The sequence below is a fragment of the Sturnira hondurensis genome, unplaced genomic scaffold (genome assembly GCF_014824575.4).
Source record: "Sturnira hondurensis isolate 20B ecotype Veracruz unplaced genomic scaffold, ASM1482457v3 Scaffold0016462, whole genome shotgun sequence".
Lineage (NCBI taxonomy): Eukaryota > Metazoa > Chordata > Mammalia > Chiroptera > Phyllostomidae > Sturnira > Sturnira hondurensis.
The window spans coordinates 4,998,493-5,014,529 of record NW_028089093.1 but is presented as its reverse complement, the minus strand read 5'-3'; the positions used below and the strand labels follow the sequence as shown (position 1 = coordinate 5,014,529).

Sequence of the window (16,037 nt, the reverse complement as noted above, 5' to 3'; positions counted from 1 at the left end):
CTCCCCAATCCCCAGTGTCCATTCTGTCCTAGGTCAAGCTTCTGTAGATCTGTTTCTAGGTTTTCTAATATTTTCCAGGTTCTGTTTGTCGATACCTGCACCCATGCACACCTTCTTCAAAACTCCAAGTATCTGATGGGGAAAGTCTTTAATGAGTGTTCTTGGTCCTTTATTCTTCCATTATAAATTTAAATTTATAAAATGCAAGATAAATTTATAAATTTAAATTTAATTATATATCCATTATAAATTTAAATTTATAAAGTGCCAGATATTTAAAGTGAGCTTACAGAGAATGGGGAGCTTTTGGAATTTTTATTGGGACCACATTGAGTCTGTGCACCAGTTTCAGGGGAGTTAACATCTTTACAATATTCTGTCTTCCTACTGAAGAACATTGGATAGCTTTCCATTTTAGCTAGTTTCTCTTTAAATTTTTTGATAGTTTTATGTTTTCCTTCATAAAGGACTTGTATAACTTACCTAAGTACTTTTAATTTTGATGCTATTGTGAATGAGAACTTTTAAAGATTTTTATGAGCTTCTTACAGAAATGCAAATGACTATATATTGATTTTGTAACCACTAGCCTTGCTAAATTCTGTTTAAAATCAACTTCCAGTCTTCATACTTTCAAATGTATTTTTCTTTTATCAGACTATCAACAAATTCTGACTTTTTAGGAGTGTTCTTATATATGAATATTGAATTCTGTGAATGCTCCGTTCATACTTAACTGAGATTTTACATTCGTTTCCATAAATCTATTCATGTGATTAATTATATTTTCTGACCTTAACACAATTTGTATTACTGGAATGAGCTTACTTTCTCCATTGATTTAATATATTTTTTATATATTGCTGGGTTCAGCACGCTAAAACTCTTAAGGATTTGGGGTATCTGTGTTAGTGAATGAGCTTAGGCTGAAAATTATTTTCTGAAACTCTCCTTGTCTGCTTTTGCTGTTAAGCAAATAAAATGAGCCTAATAAAATGAACCAGGAAGTGTCCCCTTTTCCTCTTTACTCTGGAATAAAGTCAGCATTATGTTTCTCTTGTTTGTTAGGATTTACCTATAAACTGATCTGGGCCTGGGATTTTCATTATTTCACTGAGGTTTTCATTATTGATAACTGATTAAATTTTCTTGATGATCTGTGCTTATTAGATATTTTTCTCTTCCTGAGTCAGTTTTGGTAAGTTGACTTTTTTTTTCTAGGAATTTATTTTATGTAAGTTTTCAAATTTATTGTCATAAAATTTTCAGAATGATCAATTGTCTAATCTCTGTAGCCTCCCTTTTTTAATTTCTAGTATTGTTTTATCCTTTTTTCCCTACTTTTGCCATAACTTTGTCTTTTTGTATTTTATTAGTCTCAATGGATCTTTTAGAGAACCAGTTTTTAGCATTGCTTATCCTTTTCTTTTTTTTTATTCCTGATTCTGTTGATATTATTCTTATGGTTTTCATCCTTCTACTTTCTTTAGATCTTAACTTTTTATAATTTTAAAAGGAGTTGAGAGAACTTGACCTCACTGAATTTGTACATCTTATTTTTGGAATATTTAAGTATTATTATCGTGCAGCATTTTCAAGTTTATACTTATTAATGAATTAACGATACATTATTTTTCAAAATGCCATTGATTATCTTTTAAAAATACTATAAAAAAGTATAGTATATCCATATGCATTTTATCAGAAAACCCTAAATCAAAGAAATGTAACCCATTTAGGCACGCGGAATAAAAGATGCTACAGAAATCATCTTTGAGATGTCAAAAGACGAAAGAAAAGATTTCTACAGGACTATAGCGTGGGGTCTGAACCGGCCTTTGTTTGCAGTTTATAGAAGAGTGCTTCGCATGTATGATGACAGAAACCATGTGGGAAAGTATGGAAACTCGTAATGCTGCATGATTTCATGTGACTAGGGGAGACACATAAGGAATTATTTGTTTTCTTTAAAATAGAGCTATGACCACAGCCTTAATTGAGACAGCTATACTAAGAATTACTGTTGGGTTATTTCTCCAGGTCCATGTTGTGAATATGGTGAAACCTCCTTATAATTAAGATCTCTTAGAAATTAAAATCTAAATAACTTTATATAGGTCTGTCAAAGTCAGCTTTCTAGTAACATTATAAAAACTAATAGTGATTAAGGATTTAGAAAGTGTGAACGCTATAAAATTCATTGTTAACATTTTTCCTATTCATTTTTCTAGTGACAGTATACCATTTTCCTAGTTCAGTGACTTGTTTTTTAAATCACTAAATTTCTGGATACAGTGCATGGATTTCTGTTATAGGTAACTTGGGAAGGAATCATATTTTCAATGCAATGACTATATGGTGTTTTGACATATTTTTTATGTTCTCTGGGAATTTTAGGTGTTAATATAATAGTTTTGCTTACTAGGTACTATTGTTGTTTTTTTATTTAACTGTTGTTCAGGTACAGTTTTCTGTCTTTTACTACCATCCCAGCCCATCCCCCCAACTAGATACTGTTTTTTAAAAAGAGCATTGCATTGACTGTATTGCATACTTGCCCACTAAAACAAAGATCCTCTACTTTGGAGCTAGAGTGTGTCAGCTGTCCATGCATGGATAGAGAAAGTGAAGAGACCTTTAAATTTTTTAGTGCCTTGTGAGAATTTACCATAGATTTTATTTTCTTTCTAGTTCTGGTTTGCAGTGTCATCAATAAGTCTTTCAGAATTGCTATGATATTAGATGCCTGAACCAAACTTTTGCAGGAAAAATTAGCATAGGAGCAAATATGTTTTAAATATTGAATCTTATAGAGAAAATTGGAAAGTGCTCACTTTTATTATAGCTAAAAGTATTCTTTGTTTTTTTTAAATAGAAGCATTACTTTTTATTGATCTGCTTTGAAATTGGTTACTTTGAAAATACTATCAGTATGCTAAGTGACTGAATATTTGACTCCTTAATTGAAATTCTGATTTGTATTAAAGTTTCTAGCATTCTATTTTAATTGATCCTTTTTAAAACTTTCTTTAAATTTCTAGATATACACCTGAAGAAATTGAAAAGCTCAAGGAGTAAGTTTAAAATTTTTTATTCATTAATTCTGATAGTTGAGTTCTATTATTATTTTGCCTTATGTATTTTTAAAGTTTTACTTTGAAATGTCAAGAGATTTTTGATAGACTGGTCTAATTTAATCCTGCTGTTGAGCATGATTGACCATGAAAAGAGCTTACTATTCTATACCTGCAGAGTAGCCATGCCCACAAATGTAGTCTCCTCCTGTTGTCAGTGAACAAATCAAATGCATCCTTAGACCATTGTCAGGGGTTACAGAAGATACCAGATGGCCATCCTTGGTGACCATAAGCCTAAATCTGGGGAACCTCTACACCAGGATCAAAAGCAAGGCTGTGCGTAGCTCAGTTCAGAAAGTGACTTGGCAGTGTTTCATTGAGTGCTGGTCTGGGCTGTTTCACTTAATCGCTGCCTCATGAAGGCTGTTTCACAGGAGACATAATTTTGCTTCGTGGAGTTAGGACCCTAAAGAATGGATTAATGTATTGTATGGATCATGAAAAAAGTTGAAGGTTGGTCCTGTTTATGATGATAAGGACTTAGGAAACTTTTTCAAATATCTGAGAAGAGCTTGTTGGGAATATTCAAAAGTGAAAAATCTGGGGATTGCCTGGGAGATTGTATCAATAACCTGAGGGGAAATTTGGTCTTTTTTGAACACATATCCAAGTTACTTATTTCTTCTCTGACCCAGGAAAAAGGCAATTGCTGCCTGTCTTTTTTTCACCCACAGACAACTGTGGACCCCCCAAAAAGGCCACACTTTCAAACTTTGGCTCTCAAAGTATTGCTGCCCACAACTTCCAAACCAGTCAAATGGGAAGAAGAAGAATGAAGAATAAATGATGAAATTAAAAGGGAGAAAACAGTTGAACCCAATGCTGATTGGCAGACTCTTGTTTTAGGCTCCGGATAAAGCATGGCAATGACTGGGCAACAATAGGGGCGGCGCTAGGAAGAAGTGCCTCTTCCGTCAAAGATCGGTGCCGACTGATGAAGGATACTTGCAACACAGGTACTGGGGCTGCTGCTGGTGGAGGCTTTTGGTCACTTTTGAGTTTCTTGCCCCCTCAGATACCTCTTTCTCTTCCGCTCTGGAAAGAAGTGCCATTCACTTTAACTCAAATCTTATTTTCTAGTCTTCCTTTTCCATCAAGCTTAATAGAGCCAACTAATTCTTTATTTGTGTGCTTTTGCATAAAAGTGACACTGTTCACAGAGACAACAGGGTCTCAATTGCATAGGTTTTAAGTCTAGCATGTTTCCATTTGGAGCAATTCATAACTGCCCCAGTTGGGAAGGTATTTATTTCCAAGGATTATATACACGTATTTTTAAGGCAGAAGTAATTTTAATTTAAGCTCATTTGTTGAACTTCTGTTAACAACAGCTTATCAACTCATGTTTATGAAAAACTTCAGTTCCAAGCAAGTCCCAACTTAAAAGCTGTGTCTAATGGTTTTTATACATTTTGCTTATTTTAAAACAAAGTAAATTCTTCCACAGAAAAAACCTGTAATTTGTGTGTTTAGGTCCGTAGGCCAAATCAGAAGTGCCTATTTAATCCTTAATGTATACACATGTATAGATAGCACTAGTAAACCTAAATTTTGTGACTAACAACAATATTTAAGCTCTGCCTCTAAACTTTCATTTAACCTTTTGAGCCTGTTCTCTCTGTAAAATGAAGAGGTTAGAATAGGTGGTGTCATAATTTCCTTTTAGCCCTAATGTTCTCTGAAGTCTCTCATCAGTCGTTTAATAAGAAAAACAGTTCTCAAGTTAAGCTTGAGCTTCCAGGAAACAAATTTCTCTCCTCACCCCCACGCCCCGCTGAAGTGGAATCAGTAATATTTCCTGTTTAACCACCCCACCAGCACGATTAGCTTCAAAGTGAAGAAGACATAAATCCCACCAACTCTCATTCTCTGGCTAATGACAACTTAATGAGGCAGGAATGGGAACTTTGGTATAGGATGTAGCCCAGAGGTCCACATAAGGTGCTGTGAGTGCAGAAGCCCCTTCGTAAACATAATCTGGACACCCTTCCTTAATAGCTGGCCTGAGGGACTGATCTGGACCTTAATTTTCTGTTGCTACATACTGTTTCTGATCAAGAGCTCTCTTTTGTACCACACCATGAGACAGCAGCCTGGGTTTGCCCTTTCTTTCCTGCCATGCTAAAATAGGAGAGCAGGTCATTGTCTTGAATCCATGGTTTCCAGACTGTACCTACCACGTAATACAGGCAATAAATATTTGTTGATTAAATGAGTCTTTGAAGCAAACACTTAACCCTTTTAAATGTTTCCAGAAGTCTTTAGCTACTATTAACAAAATGGAAACAGAAGGTTTTCTCCTGTTTTTCTACTCGAGCTCCTTAAGAAAAGATCAAGAGGAACATTAGGAAGATTACCTTTTATTAGTAGGTTTATGAGTTGAGGAAAAAACTGAATTAAAAATACATTTGAATACCAGTCTCAGACTTATATTTCATTCCAGTAGCTTGGAGTTGGAATAGTGGGGAAAGGAGATGGCAGAGACCTATTTTTATATTTACTAAAATGGGTGGGAGGCCATACATGTTATTCCACTTTCCCCTCACCACTTACTCCCATAAATGAAGGTCTCTGTTGAGCCTGCGCCACTTCTGCAGAGCAGGGACGCTTAGCTGAGCCTAAGGTAAAAGTGAGAGTTTCTGTGTCCATCAAGCTGTTGCTGAAGCTCTTCCCACTTAGGACTTTGTATAACTCGAGAGTTCGTAATTCTTTCTAGTAACGTTTTGGATAGTTTTTCTTACAGAGTTCAGCTTGTGCTTTCTGATAGGATTCTTTCGTGCGCGCGTGTGTGTGTGTGCGCGCGCACGTGCTAAGAACCTGACTGGGTTAGTAAAATGCAACTGTCTTGTATTTAGTTTCCTACCTGAGTGTCACTCAGAAATACTTTTAATACTACTGCCTACTTCCCATCAGTCCTTGGAAATACAAGGCTGAGTCTGATTTGCAAAAGAAAAAAAGGAGAAGGTAGCAGTAGTATTCTGGATGATTTTCTTCTTGCAGGGAAGTGGACAGAAGAAGAAGAAAAGAGACTTGCAGAGGTGGTCCATGAATTGACAAGCACTGAGCCAGGTGACATCGTCACACAGGGTGTATCTTGGGCAGCCGTGGCAGAGCGAGTGGGTACCCGCTCAGAAAAGCAGTGTCGTTCTAAATGGCTCAACTACCTGAACTGGAAACAGAGTGGAGGTACTGAGTGGACCAAGGAAGATGAAATCAATCTCATCCTCAGGTTTGTATCCTAAGTCTTTTAATGGCAAAAGCTGGTTAATCACTGTGGGTATCTTGATTGATTGTCCTCTTTTGGTTTCCCTAGGTGCCTAATGTCTGAAAAGCATCTTTTTCATAGAGAGTCGCTGTTTAAGATCCTGAGTATTTCATATTGCGCCCGTTTTTGTTTTGTTCTTTTGGTGGTTTTAGTGCTTGTGCAAAGTACCATATTAAAGGCGTGGAGACTGAAGTCCTGTATCCACAGAACAGGTGTGGCGCAGGCAGCGGCCGTGCAGCTTCTCCACTGTCCCAGCAGTGTACCTCATTCCTGGCCTAGGGGGCCACATTGCGGGTGCAAGGGCTGTTCAGTCTCTCTGCCCTCCATCTTTGGTGCTGTGCTAGGACCACAAAGAAGGTGGCCCAGTCTGCAATTCACCCACACCTTCAAACTGGGATAGATCAGACACTTCCATTTCATACTGACCTATCAAAAAATAACTTTAAGATAGTAATCCCAAGTTTATTATTTTAATTAGTTGGCTTAATTAACCATTAAGACCAGTGACTCACGTAGGCAAAAAGAAGAAGATATACCAAAAAGAATACCATCAAGAAGATATTTGAGACACTGAAGTAATTAATAGAAGCTATCGTTGCAGCTGCTCCCTACTGAGAATCAAAATCAGCATGAAAATTAAAGATAGAAAAATAAACCATTAAAACCCCAAATTTAGTTGGGTTTTATTTTGGGAATTTGATAGGGAGGGGTTTGGTTACTGCTGGAGTGTTGTTTTTGTCTTGCCATTTTGTTTTGGGCTTTGTTTTTAATAAATTTTTAAAACTAGTCTTCATAGCCCTGGCTGCTGTAGCTCAGTGGATTGAGCATAGGCCTGCGAACCACACGATCGCTGTTCGATTCCCAGTCAGGGCACATGCCTGGGCTGCAGGCCAGTTCCCAGCATGGGACACACGAGAGGCAACCACACATTGATATTTCTCTCCCTCTCTCCTTCCCTTCCCCTCTAAAGATAAATGAATAAAATCTTTAAAAAAAACTAGTCTTGCCTGGCTGGTATAGCTCAGTGGATTGAGCACGGGCCTGTGAACCAGACGATCACGGTTCGATTCCCAGTCAGAGCACATGCCTGGGTTGTGGGCCAGTTCCCAGCAGGGAATGCACGAGAAGCAACCATACATTGATATTTCTCTCCTGTCCTTTCCCGCTAAAGATAAATAAGTTAATCAAAAATAACCTTACATAAAAAAAGAAAAACTAGTCTTCATAAATAGCTCATTTCTAAACTTTTTTTTTAAATTTTACAAATGGAAAAGAAAAGCTCAGGTCCTAGAAATAACTTACTATGTAACACTGTAAAACATTGCAGAACACTGTACAACTAAACCTGTTCCGACCTATTCTAACCTTTAGCCACTCCCTTTCCTTCCCAGTGCTTCATCTGGTTCATTTATAATTCAGCCCACTGCTTATACCATTAAGGCAAGGCTGTTGCTGATGATATTTCATAGCTCTTAGCTCCTGTGATCCTTTCCCATGAGATGCTGTTGTTTCCCAACATAACAATAGCATCTCAATGACAACCTGCCTGCCATTCCTTTCTCTCCAGAGCCATCATGAGAAGTCAGAAGAGGGTTCTTATGGAGAAATAAAGTAACATCTAACAGGTGCTTATTTTGTAACCTGTAGGATAGCAGAGCTTGATGTAGCTGATGAAAATGACATAAACTGGGATCTGTTAGCGGAGGGATGGAGCAGTGTCCGTTCACCACAATGGCTTCGAAGTAAATGGTGGACCATCAAAAGGCAAATTGCAAACCATAAAGATGTTTCATTCCCTGGTAAGGTAACATGTGCGTAAGTCCTTCCCATGTTTTAACCATGTTTACTCCTCAGGAGTTAGAGGTTAGAAGTTCTTTGTCTCAACTAAAGAGATATGAGTGGACAGATTTTTCATTTAAACCTTTAGCCCTGTTTCTTTGGAAAATAAGAATTGATGTGACTGGTAATTTTCAGGGCACCTAAAATAAGAATATACACATTCTTGTTTTCACACAAACTATGAAAAGGAACTAAATTTTACGCATACATTTTCATTGTGCACAAAGATAAATTTTTAAAAATGGACATTTAATCAACTTTTATGAGTTGAACAATTTCAAATAAGTTGTAATGAAAAGAAATTCTGTGGTAATTTATTTTGTGGAACAAAGACTGTAAATTTCTAATTTCATTTGTTACATAAACTAGAGATGTTACGTTGGGATTACTTAAAAGCGAGGCATAACATACTTTTCACTTGCCTGCTGCGCATTGGGCACTAGACTGAGTTGTACAATCTACTTAACTTAGGCAGTCACATTTATTCCACTTAGTATTGTTCTCCAGTGTCCATTTTTCCACAGGAAAACTAGATGTTGAGTAATTTTGGCTTGATGAAATTTTAATTAAATATGCCATTATAAATTTATAAATCGGACAAAACCAAAACAGTGCATGAACACTACTGTCCACTAACATGGACCCAGCCAGACTGTAGCATCACCTGGGGCAGCACTGATGCAGTCTACGTGACTAGCAGAGGAGGGTGAGTGTGGAACTGGCTGTCCTGTACGAGAGTGCAGGGTGGTTGCCTATTGGTGTGTGGAAAAGACGAGCTGCTGTTCTCGCGTTGTGAGTTAGGTTCAGAGTCAATGGGTTATGCTCTTGCAATGGCTAAAAGAGTCCGTTGCCCTTGAGTCCTTGGTGGGAAGTACAGTACTCATTGTAAAGTGAAGATAAGCTATTTAATATTAACAATGTCTTTCTTCCTAAATAATAATAATTTTTATGAACCTCACTGGTGTGGCTCAGTGAGCACGGGCCTGCAAACCAAAAGGTCGCTGGTTAGCTTCCCATTCAGGGCACATGCCTGGGTTGTGAGCCAGGTCCCCAGAAGGGGGTACCTGAGAGGCAACCGCACATTGATGTTTCTCTCCCTCCCTCCCTTTCTCTCTAAAAATGAATAAATAAATTTTTAGAGTTTTTATGAATAATCACTAGAACACAGAAAATGTCCTATTTCCATGTTCCTGACAATGGCTATTTTTCAATGCATCTTAGATGGCAAGAACAATATTATGTTATAAAATTTGTAATCTGTGTGATAGAGAATGTTAGCAAAAATTTCCAGACAGTTGTAGTTTTTTTAAATATTTTTTATTATTTTGGTAAGATTTCTCATACAGCATACAATTATTTATTCCGAATACTTTCTCTCCTTACTTCCCACCTGCTTTGCTGCATAGATGGTGGTCTTTCAGAGAATCAATGTTCTTTTTGTCTACCTATCTCCCTTTAGTCTTAATAAAAGGTCTGAAACAGTTACATGAGAATCAGAAAAACAACCCAACACTTTTGGAGAGTAAATCAGGATCTGGAGTTCCAAACAGTAATTCCAATTCCAGTGTACAGCACGTTCAGATCAGAGTCGCCCGCTTGGAAGACAATACAGCCATCTCTCCAAGCCCCATGACAGCCTTGCAGATTCCGGTCCAGATTACCCATGTCTGTAAGTGTTTGAACCTCAGGTCTCCTTCCTGTGTGACCTATATGATCTGGTTAATGACTAACACCTTTCAGTCTCCTAGAATGTTGACAGAAATTTATCCAAGTTGATAAATGAACCCTAGGATATCCTGTTTGAAAACCACTGGGCCACCTACATAATTAACATGTATCTGTATATGTAATGACTGTCAAAATTACCTTACAGACATTTAAGTTAATCATGCCTGTCTTACTCTTAAAGTTCTAATTTAAATTCGGTTTTTTGCTTTAACTTTCTACAGTGTAATAAAGCCTGGAGAATTTTCTTTGGCACTGCTTGTTTTTATACCCTTGAGAATTGCAAAGCAACTAAAATTACCAGTCCACCATAAATATGAGAGCTGCTGTTGGCTATAGATGGATTGTACACGGAGATTGCTACAATTTTCATTGACTGTTGAATTGACCATACTTTTTGGGAAAACAGCAAACATTTTATAAATGATAACTTAATATTCATTCACAGCTTGGCTTGGCTTCAAGCCACATTTGTCTGCAGCCAAAGTTTTCTTACCCTTGATTTAGGTTATTTATCTGAAATCACTTCATATATTCTAGGCATGGTCTTAAGAATCCATCAAATAATAAGAGAAATAACACAAATGAAGCCCACTTGTCTTGGTAAAGGTGTCACATTTCTTTCAAATTTAGTGTTGTAGTCAGAACATAATAAACTAACAATAAATACTCCACATGAAAAGTCAGTTCCAAATTTTTTCAGATGGATTTACCTACAGGTGCAACTGAAAGCACCAAAAGAGATCACATTTCTTCTAGTAAGTCTTAGTTCTAGGTGACCTTCAGCAGACACTGATGAATTCTGACTCTCAGTTGACACCTATAAAGAGATTATACTATCTGATCTCTAAAGGGGAGTTCAGTCTCCCAGATAAGGTGATTCTGAAATACTTGTTTATCTTTTGCTTTTGATCCTCACAACTGTATGAGATAAACAAGACAGATAAAGGCTCTGAACATTAGTTTGAATTAAAGTAAGTTATTTGTCCAGGTTTACATTGCTAGGAAGCAATGCCACTAGAACCTAAAACCTAGTGTTTGGGGAATGTCTACCATTCTAGATATCTGTACTGCTTCCCAGAATGTCCAAGTTCCTATCTCTTTACAAGTTAGCCTTAGTGTATTCTTCACTTTCTAACATTAGAAATACTTTATATCCATACCAGGGGTCAGCAAATATTGACTCTGTCACAGTTACTCAGTTCTTCCCACTGTATTATAAAGGCAACCGTAGAACATGAATGAACATGTGCGGACATTTACAAAAACTTGTAGTAGGCTGTATTTGGCTGTGGGCCGGAGTTTGCCAATCTCTGATCTATGCCATCCCAGATAAATCCATTGTGTTTCTTAATACCTCATAAGAAATTTAAATGAATTCAGGTTTCCAGGCAGATTATTTGAAATTGCTTTCATAGTAATTTACAAAGTATTTTGTTGTTGTTCTTACCACAGCCTCAACAGACTCCCCTGCTGCTACTGTTGACTCAGAAACCATAACACTCAACAGTGGAACACTACAAACGTTTGAGATTCTTCCAGTGAGTAATACGTCACAAAGTAAATATCAGCCATCTGTATGCATAAGGAAGATCTGTTGGTATCAGTTTTAGAAATGCTACACACTGTATAAGAAAATGAAATATAAAAACGTGACTGGCATTAAGTGCAACTATGTCCATGGTTTTGAGGCTGGTTAAAAGAACATAAATCAGACTTCCGCTTTTATAAATAATTTTTTAGTCTTTTGCTTCATCTGTATATAAACCATTAATATGTTCTTTTTATATATGAAAATGACAGTGCTAATGAGTAGGGCTCATACATGTTATAGATTTGTAGTGAGTCATAAACAGATAAAAAACCAAAGGGTTCATATTGGTTATTTGAGCAAAAGTTTGTGGAATAAACAATCTTGCAGTCTCTGAAAAGGTTAAAAATATAGTTACCATATGACCCAATTCTAATCCCAGATATCCCTAAGAGAAATGTGTCCAAATAAAAACTCACACATGCATGTGTAGTATTCATATTCATATCATATTCATAATAACCAAAAAGTAAAAACAACCCACATGTCCATCCACTGATAGGAGGGTAAGTTAAAATATCCTACAGAGGCATACAAATGAAAATTTGGCAGTAAGAGAATAAATATTGATACATACTACAATCAGGATGAACCCTGAAAACATACTAAGAAACTAGACACTAAATACCATATAGTGTGTGACTACCATTTATCTGAACCGTCCAAATAGGCAAACCTATTTAGATAGAAGGTAGAGAGAAATGGATGTGACTGCTAATTTTGAAAGTTTCTTTAAATTATGTGAAGAACATAAGGGGCATTAGTGCCAGTTATGTGCTCCACAGCCCAGTCTCACCAGGTGGCCAGTGCAGCAGAAAGTTCTCTTTAGAGCGACTGTGGGACTTCACTAGTGCAATTCGGAAGCCTCAGCTTCCTAATCCAGTGGTCTGCAAAATAGGGACGGATGAGGTAACCATTTTTCATAGGTAGAAAACAGAATATCCTTTTTCTTTTTTTCTACCTTTCTCTTCCCCTGGCTAAAAAAACAATGTACACATATATTTGAGGTTCAGGTTTTTAATTACCAGGTTAGAATCAAGTATTTGGACACTTCTGTTCTTATTTATTGATAGAAGATGACAGCAGTGCCTCCACCTCAACAAATTGTGAGCACTGAGTGTATATTAAATAAAGTACATGTATTATACACCTGTAGCTATAAAGTATTTAGTGTGTGAGTACATGTGACTAATAAACACAACCATTAAGAAAACAGCTTTCACTCTTATGGAGACAAAAAAAGCAACCAAATGCCCACTGTGTATCAGGCACCGTAGTAATCAGTTCTGACCCTCACGGCCTTTGCCTGGAGCACTCCTCACACCAGCAGTGAGGAGACCTAGGCTTCAGTCTGTACCCAGGGGGCAGCTGTGGCTTAGGTCCACAGACCCACACCACACTAAAGAACAGCTTCTGTCACTCCTGCTCTATTTTAAGGGCAAATACTGAGTTGGCCAAAAAGCCTGTTTAGTTTTTCCCATAAAATAAAAGACATGTTTTTTCATTTTCACCAGTAACTTTATTGATTTGGGTATTTTGAGTATGCCGGCTATCTCCTACTATTGGCTTCAGTGGGTAGAGGCTGGGGGTGCTCCTAAACATCTTCCAATGCATGAGACAGCCCCACAGCAAAGAATTATTTGGCCAAAATGTCAGTAGGACCAAGAAACTTACTAGAAAAACACTTTTGACATGTTCTGTCACAGTACCTTCTCCATACATTATGCAAATCATTTTCTTGCATTTCAGTTGTTTTTACTTCTCAAAATAAAGTATAACATGCTGAACATGTTGTGTATCTCCTTCCTTCTTTAATATTAAAATGGCTGCACAAATTCACCAATCTTTGATTTTTTTTAATGCACACTGATATGACAGCTGTCACAATATAGCTAAGAAAGTTGCTTTGAATGAAGTTCAGGACAGCTAATCACTATTAGAGCCATCTTATGGGGGGGAAATCAAACTTTTTGGCCAACCCAATACTTTTCCCTTGGAACTCAAATTATTATAGAAGCTATGGCTGTGAAAGGTGTATGGGTATTGAGTAGTTTAGTTATACTTATGTACTCTAAAAACTCTAAATGTATTTTTCTGTTTATCAGCTTTTCAAATAGGAATTTTCTTTTTCCTTAAGCAGAACACTGCTAATGCTGTTTCTGTATGTTTCCTCCTAATAGAAAAAATGTGTTAACAGCATACAGTGAAAAAGATCTGTTTAAGTAACATTGCTGCAGTGCCTTTTCGAAAATAGAAAACTTCTTAAACTGGGAGACTACCGGTTTTTATGTGCAACAGAGAAAGGTTAATGAGGGGAGAGTGAGTGTACTGGTTACCACATTGGAAACAGTGGCTGATGGGACCATGTCTTCGTGGCATGAAATGAGTAAGACCAGACAATAGAAACACAGAGAGTGAACAGCAAGATAAAGGCCTTGCCTCTCTATTTTTCACTCCAGACCAAGTAATGACTTGAGACAAATAGTCAGGGGTCCCATATCCTTCATTTTATTTCTTGTTCACACCTACACAATTGGTAAGTACATTAGTGGTTAGTAAATTCATGTCAGCCCCCATTTTGGATATAAAGCTAGACTTAATGAGTACTAGTAAGACCACTTACTTCATGGTGTATTGCACCTGTGTTGATCTTGGTCTTCTTTTTCTTTAGTCTTTCCACTTACAGCCCACTGGGACTCCTGGTACCTACCTACTTCAAACGAGCGCAAGCCAAGGCCTGCCCCTCACGCTGACTGCTAGTCCCACGGTAACCGTGACGGCTGCTGCTCCTGCTTCTCCTGAACAGATCATTGTTCATGCTGTATCCGTATGTTACCTTCCATAAATTGCTTGATTTTTCTAGTTTTTGTAAAGAAGGTTGGCTAACTGACAAGCATCGCCGCGTTTCTCTAGTTTTCAGTACTGTGAGAGAACTCATGTGCCTTCAGAACAATCTCTCCGGAGAAGGGGCAGGCGAGGGGCAGCAGGAGGGTCTATTATGAGCTCAGTTCAAGTATTTGAGCACCTATTAAGGACCAAGGCTAGTTGATATAAAATATAAGAGCCAAAACTAATCCAGTCCATTTATTGAGATAATTCTTTGTACCACTGGTGTCCCAGGAGTAATGCTTTATACTCCGTTCTGCCTTCAGTGGGGTAGATTGCTCACTCCCTGTGTCTCCTTATATGTGATGGATTTAAATTAGGGGAATAGGGACGTTAGGAGAGCAAAGGCCCACATAGGCAAAGCAGGTTTTCTAGAAAAATCGTGGTAAGAACACTGCAGTGGTGAGAGGTAGGGGGACAGCAGCCCACAGTAGCACCTGTAAGTGTCCTTTGTTTGTTGCCTATAATTTGAATATGATAGGTACTTTTTTTATTTTTGCCATTGATCATTTTTTTTTACATTTTATAGCCAGAGCATTTGTTGAACACAAGTGACAATGTTACAGTGCAGTGTCACACACCAAGAGTCATCATTCAGACAGTTGCTGCAGAGGATATCGCTTCTTCCATATCCCAAGCAGAACTGACGGTAGATAGTGATGTTCACTCATCTGACTTTCCTGAGCCTCCAGATGCCCTAGAAGCAGACACTTTCCCAGATGAAATTCATCAACCTAAGGTGACTGTGGAGCCATCATTTAATGATGCTCATGTATCCAAATTCGGTGACCAAAATAGCACAGAACTGATGAATAGTGTTATGGTCAGAACAGAAGAAGACCTTAAACAAGAGGAGGAATCACCCTCACATTTAGCCTGTGCTTATGTTACTGAGGTAAGTTGAACAGCCTTCGGGTTCTTGCCTTGAGCTTCCAACCTGCAGTTTGGAAAGAGCCTAGAAATAATTTATGGGGTGATATCCTGTGGTGCTTTCTTTTTTCTTTAGACACAGAGTAACGTGCAAACCCCAGCTCTGACCTCACAAACGTCAGTCAGCCAGCAGCGTTGCCCTGTCCTACCACACTGTTCCACACTGAAAGCCTTCCCTTGGAAATGTTTGTTGGGACCCGTGGCAGCATTTTCCTGAGGGTGGTTAATAATCTTTGTGGTTTAGCGTAGGAACCTCATGCTACAGAAGAGCATTATTCTATATTCAAGGGACCTATAACTGAATTGGTTCTTTGAAATTTTTCGTTATTCGAGTATAAAGTTACTGCTTTGTCCATTAAATGGACAAAACCTTTCATTTCTTTAGATTTTAATTTTAAAATGGGATAATGTTTGAAAGTTAAGTCCTTTCAAACCTAAACGTGTTTGGGATCTTAAGGAAAACTAATAAGGAATATGAGACAAAATCTCATTTTTTTTTTAATTATTTAGGATTTAGAGTCTTCTGCTGTAGAACAAGTTGATCAAACAATTGATGATGAAACAATACTTATTGTTCCTTCACCGCATGGCTTTATCCAAGCATCTGATGTTATAGACACAGAATCTGTCTTGCCTTTGACAACACTAACAGGTACTGTAAATC

The 16,037-nt window shown here is 37.5% G+C and overlaps 1 protein-coding gene across 2 annotated transcripts in view; it reads left to right on the top strand.

Moving 5' to 3' along the window:
• The window catches only part of DMTF1 (cyclin D binding myb like transcription factor 1), a 32,149-nt gene that overhangs the window by 14,587 nt on the left and 1,525 nt on the right, over window positions 1-16,037 (top strand). For both annotated transcript variants that reach the window (XM_037066135.1, XM_037066134.1), the window contains 10 exons: window positions 1,740-1,897; window positions 3,042-3,074; window positions 3,984-4,093; window positions 6,138-6,366; window positions 8,050-8,201; window positions 9,701-9,910; window positions 11,422-11,507; window positions 14,229-14,384; window positions 14,973-15,338; window positions 15,884-16,025. In XM_037066135.1, coding sequence (XP_036922030.1) covers window positions 1,740-1,897; window positions 3,042-3,074; window positions 3,984-4,093; window positions 6,138-6,366; window positions 8,050-8,201; window positions 9,701-9,910; window positions 11,422-11,507; window positions 14,229-14,384; window positions 14,973-15,338; window positions 15,884-16,025 — 1,642 coding nt within the window. The remainder of the gene's footprint in view (window positions 1-1,739; window positions 1,898-3,041; window positions 3,075-3,983; window positions 4,094-6,137; window positions 6,367-8,049; window positions 8,202-9,700; window positions 9,911-11,421; window positions 11,508-14,228; window positions 14,385-14,972; window positions 15,339-15,883; window positions 16,026-16,037) is intronic.